This window comes from Magnolia sinica, chromosome 15 (genome assembly GCF_029962835.1).
Source record: "Magnolia sinica isolate HGM2019 chromosome 15, MsV1, whole genome shotgun sequence".
In the NCBI taxonomy this organism is placed as follows: Eukaryota; Viridiplantae; Streptophyta; class Magnoliopsida; order Magnoliales; family Magnoliaceae; genus Magnolia; species Magnolia sinica.
In genome coordinates, this window is record NC_080587.1 from 63,596,221 (window position 1) to 63,608,303 (window position 12,083).

At 39.2% G+C, this 12,083-nt stretch overlaps 1 protein-coding gene across 1 annotated transcript in view; it reads left to right on the top strand.

Moving 5' to 3' along the window:
* The window catches only part of LOC131227417 (probable RNA-dependent RNA polymerase 1), a 61,773-nt gene extending 53,375 nt beyond the window's left edge, over positions 1–8,398 (top strand). Inside the window, exons 3-5 of the mRNA XM_058223223.1 lie at positions 1,599–3,487; positions 5,869–6,019; positions 7,191–8,398. Coding sequence (XP_058079206.1) covers positions 1,599–3,487; positions 5,869–6,019; positions 7,191–8,030 — 2,880 coding nt within the window. The 3' untranslated portion in view covers positions 8,031–8,398. The remainder of the gene's footprint in view (positions 1–1,598; positions 3,488–5,868; positions 6,020–7,190) is intronic.
* The last annotated feature ends 3,685 nt before the right edge of the window (positions 8,399–12,083 follow it).

The window sequence follows — 12,083 nt, forward strand, 5'->3', positions numbered from 1 at the left end:
GGCTTACATGCTAGCAAGGAAAGTGAGTTTTTTGGATCTCTTCTTGTTTAGAAATGAGTATTCATTTAATCCCTATATTTTTGAGCCATACTAGAACTAGTGTTCGAAATATCGGTATCATGTTACATATCGCATCCTTGGGATATAGATTATAGATACGTATCATTTATTGCACTGGATATATAGTTTATATATGGTAATTTATTGGACTTTTTGGGAAACATGGGACAACATTGTGAAAATTGTTGAATTTTTCAATGAAACTTCATGGATTGTTAAAAAAGACCTTAATACACACTTTTAAATCATAACATCTCAAAAAAGAAGTGCACACAATAGGTTTCTTTTGTATAGGATCTTAAACTATGCATTGTCAAACTGAACTAATGCAACTATATTCAAATTGAAAGCATAACATTTATGTATGTGATGATCATTTCATCAAACACTCCTAAATACGTAGAAATTAGTCTTAATTGACAGCTGGTAAAAGGGAAATTTCAAAAAAAAAAAAAAAAAAATTTTGAATAATTTCTTTTAATTAATTTTTAATTGAAAATGATTTTTATTTTCTGAAAATTGACAAGGACTTAACAAATCAGTAGATTAGCCCTAATGCATGCTCGATTTCATGTTTGGAGTGCAACATTGCAAGTAATTTGGATAAAAATTGAAGAAATTTTTATTTTTCCCCAAATCGGACCACCTACACTCAAATTTCGAAATTAGAGTGCATGTGATAATCATTTCATCAAATACTCCTAAATAATTCGAAATTAGTCTCAATTGACATGAAGAACCAATGGATATCGAAATCAAAGCTCTATCTCTATGATTTTCATGCAAAACATGAAGAACAAATGTATTTGTAACCATTTGACACTGATTTAACATAATTTCAACCAAAAAAAAAAGATCAGAAATTGAAAATGCTCACTGGATCGAATATGTGGGATATATCGGTACTACCTGTGCGTTTTGTATCGCATAGGTGGAATAAAAGCTATATCGTGGAATATATCGGCCGATATCGTCGATATTTAAAACATTGACTAGAGCAAATATTGTATTCTGTTTCCCTTCCGAAGCTCTCATTACTTCCTCATTCTATCTGCGTTTGTTTCAGCAGTTGTCTTTTCCTTTTTTTTTCCCAAGATAAGTTTCTTACAATGTTGGCATTTAATGTTGGGAAATCAAATCTGAGATCTTATCTGCTCATTGGGTGGATTGCAGAGTGGATGGACCACACTTCCAAATTCCATGGATTGGATGGTCCTACCCTTGTGATGATTGGGAGTCCGGGACATTTTCCTGTTCAGCTTTGACCATTGCCAGAATTCTTTTCTAATGTCCATTTGTCAGTCACTGACAGCATGGTTAAGATCATCTAGATCAGTGAGGTTTTTCTACCATGCCGATGCATGGTGGGACCCAACCAATGGCTGGTTTGGGTCATTACTGTCATTAACTGTCATTAACTGGTTTGGGTTATTCACAAAATGCACAGTGCACCAAACAGTAACCTCTTCAATGTTTCCTGTTGTTTCTTATAGCAGAAATTTAAATGGTAATGGTTGATATGTTTTCCTAATTTCTAGGTGCAAGCTTCTCCTCGGATTTACAAGAAGCCTCCGATCAGTCCACAAGCTATATATGAAGATCCGATTTTAAACTACTACAAGGACATATCAGACGATCAATGGGTCAGAGCAATCGATTTCACTCCGTCTTCTTCAATCGGCCAATCTTCTGCATTGTGTTTGGAGGTTCCATACAGCTGCAAGCTTCCTGATATCCGCGAGAACTTTGTACATTTTAAAGAAATTAAAGGTCAATTCATCGTGGAGAATGGTCCTTCTTTCTCTCGTGGTTTGGATCTTGTCCCCATCGTCGGGCCTCGCCAAAGGACTCAAATACCATATAAGATTCTGTTTAAGATAAACAGTTTAGTTCAGAATGGGATCATCATGGGCCCCACACTTGATGATGATTTCTTTAGGTTGGTTGATCCTTGTTTGGTACCTAATCACTACGTAGAACATGCCTTGGAGACTCTCTCTCAATTAAAAGATTCCAACTTTGAACCTGCAAATTGGCTTCGTGAACAGTACAGAAAATACCGCTCATCTCAGCGTCCTCCAAAATCCACCACTATTTCATTGGATCCTGGTTTGGTCTATGTCCACAGAGTTCAAATCACCCCCACTAAAGTGTACTTTTGTGGGCCGGAGGTCAATGTCTCGAACCGCGTATTACGCCACTATGCTGAAGACATAGATAATTTCCTTCGTGTTACTTTCGTCGATGAGGAGTGGGACAAAATGCGGTCAACCGACTTGGTACCACGGGCAGTTCCAGAAAATGGTGAAAAACACACTGATATTTATAAAAGGATACTCACCACTTTGAGAAATGGAATAGTTATTGGCAGTAAGAAGTTTGAATTTCTTGCATTCTCCTCAAGTCAATTGCGGGAGAATTCTGCATGGATGTTCGCAGCAAGAAGAGGACTCAATGCAGCCGGTATAAGGAAGTGGATGGGTGACTTTAGTCAGATAAAGAATGTGGCGAAATATGCAGCCCGACTGGGTCAATCGTTTGGGTCATCCAAAGAAACTTTGACTGTTGATAGGTTTGATATTGAACGTATTCCTGATATAGAGATCAGGAAATATAATTTCTCTGATGGAATTGGAAAAATTTCAGCTGATTTAGCTAAAAGAGTGGCAATTAAGTGCGATATCAGAGGTTCGACGCCGTCTGCCTATCAAATTAGATATGGTGGATACAAAGGTGTTGTAGCCGTGGACCCCATGTCTCCATTTAAGTTGTCCTTGAGAAAAAGCATGCACAAGTATAAATCGGACAACACAAAACTGGATGTTTTGGGCTGGAGTAAATATCAGCCCTCTTATCTCAATCGGCAGTTGATCACTCTTTTGTCAACGCTCGGAGTTAGAGATCGTGTGTTTGAAATGAAGCAAAAAGAATCTGTAGATCAACTGGACATGATTTTAACGGATCCGGTGAGAGCACAGGAGGTGCTTGAAGTAATGTCACCAGGAGAAAACAATCGGGTCCTTAGAGAGATGCTGATGTGTGGTTATAAGCCTGATGCCGAGCCGTTCCTTTCGATGATGCTGCAGACTTTTCGGGCATCAAAGCTGTCAGAACTGAGGACCAAGTCACGGATTTTTGTTCCGAAAGGAAGATCAATGATGGGATGCCTAGATGAAACTAAGACTCTTGAATATGGGCAGGTGTTTGTGCAAATATCTTGTGTTGGGCGTAAGCAGTTTTTTGAAAAGGATCCATTTAAATTTGGGGGAAATGAGTCAGATCAGCAACCTATTGTGATCGAGGGCAGAGTATTCGTTGCCAAAAACCCATGTCTCCACCCAGGTGACATTCGTGTGTTGCGGGCCGTCAACATCCCAGCCTTACACCATATGGTTGATTGCGTTGTTTTTCCACAGAAAGGAAAAAGGTCAGACATTCTTGCAACTTACATTTAGAATTTAATTTCGAGACTTCAAATGTTTCTATGGTTTTTGCGTTATCACTTCTAATCTGTATATTATTCAATTTACTATAACCTTGCACTGAATGATTATAACAATATATTAGATGCTTGTGCTGAATCCTGTGAGTGGTAGTTACATCTTCTTCTGTCCTAATAACCTGTTTAATGTTTTTAGTATGTGAATCTGCGTGAATTCCTTGCTTTTGAACTTCAGTGGAACTCATGTAATTGCTCAATCATGAAACTCTGTTATGGACATATCCTTTCATATGGGACATGAAAGAAAAACTCATCATTCAAACTCACCCTTGTAACTTATTTTAACTCTGGCAAGGGATGTTTTGGAGAAGCCAAGTGGGTAAGATTGTACATGTATCAGGAGTTGTTGGTGGTTTTTCTTTCTTAATATCATCATAATCTAGGCCTTATACCAACTGATCGGGGTTGGCTATGCGAATCCTGTTTCGGCATTGCACTCTATCAAGGGGCATACCTTCAGTTAGGGCCCATTTGGATGCATCTGCAAAAGGGGTTTTTGCTGCTGAAACATTGTTGAGCTAGACATTGTTTGGCTTCTGCATTTGGATGCACGTTCGCAGATGTGGTTAATGACCCAATTGACAAAATCGGTACTAAAAAGCTCACTTGCTGAAAACCAATCAGATTGGTTTTTCGGCAAGTCGATGAATAAGTTTACCAATGAAGTTGACAAAAAGGGCATTTATGGGAAAAAGGGGTTTGTGGAAGTTGCATCCAAACATACCCTCAGACCATAGGTCATCAAGTCCTTTCTTACTACCTCCACTTACGTCCTTTTGGGCTTTTCCCTTATCTTTTTAGAGCCTTCAGTGCACTGATTCTCCTAACCATTGCAGTTCTTGGTTTCCGTTGGACATGACCAAACTATCTAAGACTACTTTCCCTTGTCTTATTACCTAGGTTCTACTACCTAAGTTTCCTGGAATGCATTCATTTCTAGTTCTATCCTTCCTTGGCTTTCCATGTCCAGCTATGTTGGGAATGCAACAAGTCCTAACACGACTTGTTAGGCACGGAAGCAACCTCAGACAGAATCAAACAATGCAATAGAGAAGGAAAATTTGGAATTTTGGAAATTTCTCAACTCGCTCTTCACTAGCAGCAACCTATGTTTCCTCATTTTCCCATCTCCAAGCCTTTTGTTTCTGACCCCCCAAGCTCAGATGAAGTACCTCTATATGATTTGCAGCTACCGTGGCCCATCCCCTGTTGGATCCCTCGTACCTCCTCAAATTCTTCACTGGCTCTCTAATCTCCAATTTATGGGTGGCAATGGTCTGTGTTTGGGCCTAGCCTAGCCTGACCCACACCTTGCACAAGCCTAGCACAGCAGGCCCAAGCCTGATATTGAGAAAAGTTGATTGGGCCTGGACATGACCCCCCAAAAAAAAAAAAAAACTGATAAAATCTCTATTTCTCACTAGAATGCTTCTAATCCATCCATTGATCAAGTGGCCCACACATACACAAAGAAATGGACATTTTAGAGGAATGAAACCATCAATCTACATTCAAGATGGATGGATTGCCTAACCAAGGATTGAAGTGGCATGTTCTTGGGATATAACATGTATAAAGTCAGGCAGGCTGGGCTGAGTCGGGTCTGGTTAAGATGAGTTGAGCCCAAGCAAGACAAGAAAACTGATCACGCCATAAGCATTAAAGATCCTCTTCTAATCATCCCTCCTAGTGTTATAGGCAGAGTGTGAGAGATGATACTCAGGTGCTTAGATGTTACTTAGAAATTGCATATGCAACATAGTAAATCAAACTGAACTGTCCGAATTATGGGTCCCAGTTTATGTGCGTCAAGAACCAAAATTACACTTATTCGATTATCTGACTATCAGATTGTCGTTCATTTATTGGACGGTTAAGAATGAAAAATATCGAACATTCCTATTTCAACAAACAAGTGTCCAGAAATCAAATGTTAGGATTGTTCAGCGAGCCAGATTTTGGTACTGTGATTTTCATACAGTGAGTTGCACAGTTTAGACGGCTTAATTTGAGTTAATGTATGGCTTATGCATGATTTATGAATGCCTGTGTATCAAGCGTCATACGCAGCTGGAAAATCAAATAACTCCCCATGAAGCCCCTTATGTTAAGCTTAAGAGGAGAACAGATTGGCTTGAATCTAAACACATCAGCACATGAGATAAGTTCGGTACATGCAAGAGAGAAGTTTTGTCAACCTAATTGCTTTTCATTGCTACTGTTTGCTTCTCCTTTTGGTGTACATACATTTTCATTCATTTTGTCATCTCAAATGCTTATAAATGTCTGTCAATTCATTATTTTAGACCGCACCCAAACGAATGCTCGGGGAGCGATTTGGATGGAGATGTGTACTTTGTGAGCTGGGACCCTGAACTTATTCCGCCTCATCAAATCCCGCCCATGGAATACGATGCTGAACCACCTGTTGTACTGGATCATGATGTTGAAATTGAGGTATGAGTCTTACACACTGCAATCTTTCATAACAAAAATGCAATTCATTTCTATTCAATTCATGTTTTGATGCTCGTTTTTCAATGAGGTGGCAATGCCATGTGAGCCTTTTTAAAAATCATTTTTACAAGTTTCTCTTGTTAAAATCTTATGGACTTGTGCCAATTTGTTAGCTGTCGTGATTGAACTCTGTGTTTGGATGCACTATTGAATTGAAATGAAGTTACACAGTGAGGTTATGGGCTACAACTTGCAGTTATGTTACTGTCAAGTCAGACATAAGATGAATATTGTCACTGTAATTTGAAGGGTAACTTCTTCATTAATAATAACAGGAATGGTTATTAATAGTTTCAACATCCTTCAATTAACTGAATGTTCACAATTTAATTCACTTGGACATCCAAACACGTCCTATATTCATAAATTTACTACAAATGTTAGATCATTTGGGAGAAACTGTTTTGTTGAAATATATGAACCAAATTTGTGTGTGTGTGTGTGTGTGTGTGTGTGTGTGTGTGTATAACAAACGGAACTATATACACAGAAATTGAATATTATGGTTTGCCACGAGATTATGACAATTCTATTGGTGTGTCAGATATCATAGCTAAAAGTAGTATTATCTATGCCCGCCATTTTTCTGGCACTTTAACCCTGAAATTAGGTGCTTTCCTGCTCCAAATTACCATCCGGATAACTTCGGGTGGGTCACAAAGCATCTGGACAGAGAAAATGATGGAGCACATTCGATCCACCTCAGAAATTGATAATTCCAAAACTCCGGTCCTCTGTCCTAGCACGAGCGATAGGGGGCTGGGCACAGCTCCCCTACTGTATATGGGTCATGTACCTTAAATCCAAATCACCCAAATAGTCGGACCCACCATATTTTTGTCATATACATGAAAATTCAGATCAATAGAATTCTTGACCTCTGATTAATGGAAGTTTGTTTATTCAATTCAGATGCTTTACTTTGTTTTTACTGCCCATTAGTTGCCCATTATTTATAAAGTTAGGATCGTACTTCCAGTGTAGTTTTTGGGGTTATGATCCATCTATAGTGGGATCTGCTCTTTGGGTGTGTTTGTATCTGAGCTACAAGCTACATTTGAAAATCTTTCTCCGATCACTTCCATGAATGGCATTTGTGCTCACGATGCAGGAAGTAGAAGAATACTTCACCAATTATATGGTCAACGACAGCTTAGGTGTCATCGCAAATGCCCACACTGTCTTTGCCGACAGGGAGCCATTAATGGCCAAAAGTGAGGCCTGCATAGAGCTTGCGAAGCTCTTCTCGATCGCCGTTGACTTCCCCAAGACCGGTGTCCCGGCCGAAATACCACCAAATCTCCATGTCAAGGAATATCCTGACTTCATGGAAAAGCTCGAGAAACCTACCTATGAATCAACCCGAGTGATTGGGAAGCTCTTCAGAGCTATAAAGGACATTTCCCCAGAAACCAGCCACATCAAATCCTTCACTAGGGAGATAGCCCGACAGTCATATGATACTGACATGGAAGTCGATGGTTTCGAGGACTACATTAACGACGCGTGCTGGTACAAGGACCAGTACGACTTCAAGCTCGGTAATCTGATGGAGCATTATGGCATTAAAACAGAGGCAGAGATCATCAGTGGCAGTATCATGAAGTTGGCGAAATCCTTCATGAAGAACAGGGATGCCGCCGAGGTGATCAGCCTAGCTGTGCGGTCCTTGAAGAAGGAAGTGAGGGGGTGGTTCGATGAAAAGGACAGCGAGGCGGGCCCACCCACAGATGGTGAGGCATTAGCAAAGGCATCTGCATGGTACCATGTAACGTATCATCCTCGCTACTTTGGAACTTACAATGAAGGCCTGAACCGAGCTCACTTCATCAGTTTCCCATGGTGTGTCTACGACAAGCTGATTCAAATCAAGAAGAGGGTGCGGATGAGAAGGACGGCCGGGCCGTCGTCGCTGAGGAATAGTTTCAGGCGGAATCTGAGGGTGGGTTGAGAATCCGAATCCCTCTCTTTTTAATGTTTTGAATTTCAGTTATATGAGTGTTGGCATAGTTAATTAAAATGCTACCTACAGACTGCATGTTGTGCCCCTCCTGGTGACATATGGTGGGTTGCATGGTGGGCCTGTGTTGAATGTGGACCATTGGCTTTAAAGTCTGTTTTCATCAGATGGCTAGGATCATTTGATGGGGGGAGATTTTGGGTACTGTTCCATCCCATATTACATTAGCTCTGTAAATATATGTGTGGTTGTGTTTGCATGATGTATGTTTTGATAGACTGACAGTGGCTTTATTTAGCTGCTTTGTTTCTTGATGTTTATATTAATGTGTATAAATAATGCAAACTGATTTCTGTGTACTGAGTGGATATCTAAAATCTATATATCTCTATTTTTTATATGAGGTCTCAGGTCCAACCGATTGGACCACATCTTATAATCCATCCAGCGGATAACTTTCAACCTTTCATGTGCATACAACATCAAACTTGTCCAACCTTTTATGTGACCAGTGTTCGAAATATCGATAATATCAGCCAATATATCAGCCGATATTATCGTTATCGCACCCCTGCGAGATGATAAAGTCACGATAACCCCCGGAAGCTACCAAAAAACTCAAAATCCAGATATCGGCGGATATATCGTCGATATCGCACGATATTTTGACGATATCGCGCGATTTCCTCTCCATTATTGTCGGACATCGACGTCATCATCCGAAAAAATCGGGAAAAAAAAATAGAGGGTGGATTTCGGTACCTGTAGAAGAGATCGCCATGATCGGAAGCTTCCATTTGGTGGGCCATTCGAATTGAAACGTCATTCCTAGGTTACCACAAATAACATCTCCGATTTTGGAGAGAAATCCGGAGACATCCGATGAGATTTGGGAGATATTTTAGGGTTCCAATTTCCGAAACCCTCTTTGCTTGAAAACCAAAGGTCATTCGAGCATTTTTTCTCGGACGCGGATTAGCTATTGACAGTTTGAGTAGCGAGATCGCTACTGAAGTGACGTCACCAAGTTACGTAGATCCCACCATGATGAATGTGTTATATCCACACGGTCCATCCATTTGGAGATATCATTATAGGACATGAGTCAAATAACGAGGCAGATAAAATTCTTTAATGGACCCCACTACAGAAAACAGTGGAGAAAGTGACATACACCGTTGAAACCTTCCTAAGGTCCACCGTGATGTTTATTAGAGATCCGACCTGTTAATAAGTTAAAAAAGGCATTATAAAAGGGAAAAAAAATATATCAGCTTAATCGAAAACTTTTGTGGCTCTCAGAAGTTTTTAATGGTGGGCATCACTCTCTCTACTACTTTCTGTGGTGGGGTCCATTGGAGCTTTGAATCTTAGTCATTCTTAGCCTAATGGCATAAAATGTTATCTCCAAATGGATGGACGGTGTGGATACAAAACATACATCATGGTGGGGCCCACGGAACTTGGTGACGTCAATTCAGTAGCGAGTCTCGCTACTCAGCTAATCCGCACCTTGTTTTTTTTTTTTTTTAAAATTGAAATCAAGTACATGTGCACGACGCACCACCGAACTATGTTGACGTCACCAAGTTCTGTGGGTCCCAGCATGAGGTATGTGTTATATCCAGTCCGTTTGTCCATTTGGCGAGCTCTTCATAAGGCTTGAGCCGAAAAATAAGACAGATCCAAAGATCAACTGAACCACACTGCAAATAGCAGTGGTAGATTGAACGTCTACCATTGAAACCCTTTTGAAGGTCACGGAAGTTTTGGATCAATATGATATTTATTTTTCCTCTTCATCCAGGTCTGTGTGACCTAATTAATAGATTGGATGGAAAATAAACATTATCGTGGGCCTTACGACCCAGGGAGGTTTCAACGGTAGGAATTTTCCTACCCACCTTTTCCTTTAGTGCGGCCCACTTTAGTCTTGGATTCTGCTCATTTTTGCTCTCAAGTGCTAAAATGATCTAAAAAAATGAATTGGCGAGGTGGATTTCTTACAAACATCACAGTGGGCCCCACCTAGGTTTTGAGCGAAGGAACTTGGTAGCAGCGCCCCACCCCCAGTGTGATGGGAAGTGGATCCCCTAGTGAGCAGTGTATTTTGTAAACTTTGTGGGCCCACTATAATTCATGTATTTTATCCACTCCGTCCATCCATTTTACCAGATAAATTTATGGCTTGAATGAAGAGAAAAAAACTATTATTAGCCTGAACCAAAACTTTTGTGGCCCACTAATGGTCAATCACCATTGTTTCCTATGGTATGGTCTAATTATTGGATCTGTTTTATTTTTTGGATAATGTCCTGAAATGATATGGATAAATGGATGAATGGGGTTGATACTGAATATGGTTGTCTTAGTTCAATCAGACAGCGCACAGCTTAGGACCCTATACAAAGGAAATTTATTATGTACACTTCTTTTTTAAAACTTTATGATTTAAAAGTGTGTATTAAGGGCCTTTTTAACAATCCCCAAAGTTTCATTAAAAAATTCAACCATTTTCCCAATGTTTCCCCATGTTTTCCAAAAAGTGCAATAAACTATGAGATACAAATGATATATCCCGTGCAATAACCGATAGTATCTGTATCCCAAGGGTGCGATACATTGTGCGATACCGATATTTCGAACACTGCATGTGATTGACTTTTGTTGTTGATGTCTTCAATCTTTCAGCAATACGGTCTGTCGTTTGATGCCATCGAGAAAATCTAAAAATTCCATGTTAATTTCTGGACACTTTGGAGTGTCTTGCTCGATGCCATTGAAGGGGGTTCGATGACATTGCCAGATCGTCGATGCCATCGAAGTTCCATTGAAGATGTTATTGGAAAAATCCGAAAAATTCATGTTTTATCGCTGGAACGTTTTAGTGTTTACTTGATGACATCAAAGGAGTATGATGTCATCGACAGACTATCAATGCCATCGAGCGCGCGTAGAATTGCGCAAATGTGGGATTTGTTTCCGATTTCAATTGTGATTCTCATGTAAGCTATATATATATATATATATATATATATATATATATATATATATATATATATATATATATATATATATATATATATATATATATAAAATCGAGATTTGAGAGATAGAGATGACTTTCTAATTCGTTCCTAGGGTTTCAAAGGCATAGCTTGGGCTTGTAAGGGCGATTTGAGGCTTGTTCAAATCGGTTAATCTCTATCTCTTGTAATTTTTGTTCACACCCCAAGTATAGAGTTGTGATGAAGTAATAATCTTAGTAAGACCGAGGTCGAATCCACAGGGATTGAACCTTGTATGTATTCTGAAAATAACTCAAACTAGAACTAGGCAAAGATGTAATCTAAATCAGAAAGAATTAAGAGAATAATGATGAATTATTAACTAAAACTTGAAAAATCTAAAGGTGAGAAACTAGGGATTCAGAGGATCCACTTGTAGAGATCAGGGAGATCTATGCTTGATTCATGAACTCAACTGGACTTCAGTCTCATATTCATCCAGTTGGAAGATATATCACTAAAGCTCAATCTGAACTTCCTTCGATCTAGTTTTCAAAGAAATGAGAGGTATAAGAATTAGAGATTATTCCATCACAAAACCGTGCCCATGAGACAAAGTAAACAACATAATTAAAATAATCCACAACCAATCAGAAAGATATATGAATGTTAAGAGGGATTCCATCATCCAACCATATCCAAAGGGCGATGGTGAACAACGGGGCTACCTATTTTCACAATCAAAATAAGGGAAAGAAAATACTCAAAGCTATCGCAGATCTATTGTAATTTCAGTCACAACAAACCATTAAAAACTGAAAGCATTCCTATTAATCAAACTAAAATCAACATAAGTTCAGTCTAACATAAATCAGAGCCGTAGAATTATTCTCATCATGCTACAAGGTTCACCTCTTATCCCTAGCTAAGAGGTTTAGCTAATCATGACCATTATTAACTAAATCCTTAAATAAAACATAAATCAAAAGAAGAACAAAGGAGACAAAAAAAAACTCAGTATAGAGAAACATAAACT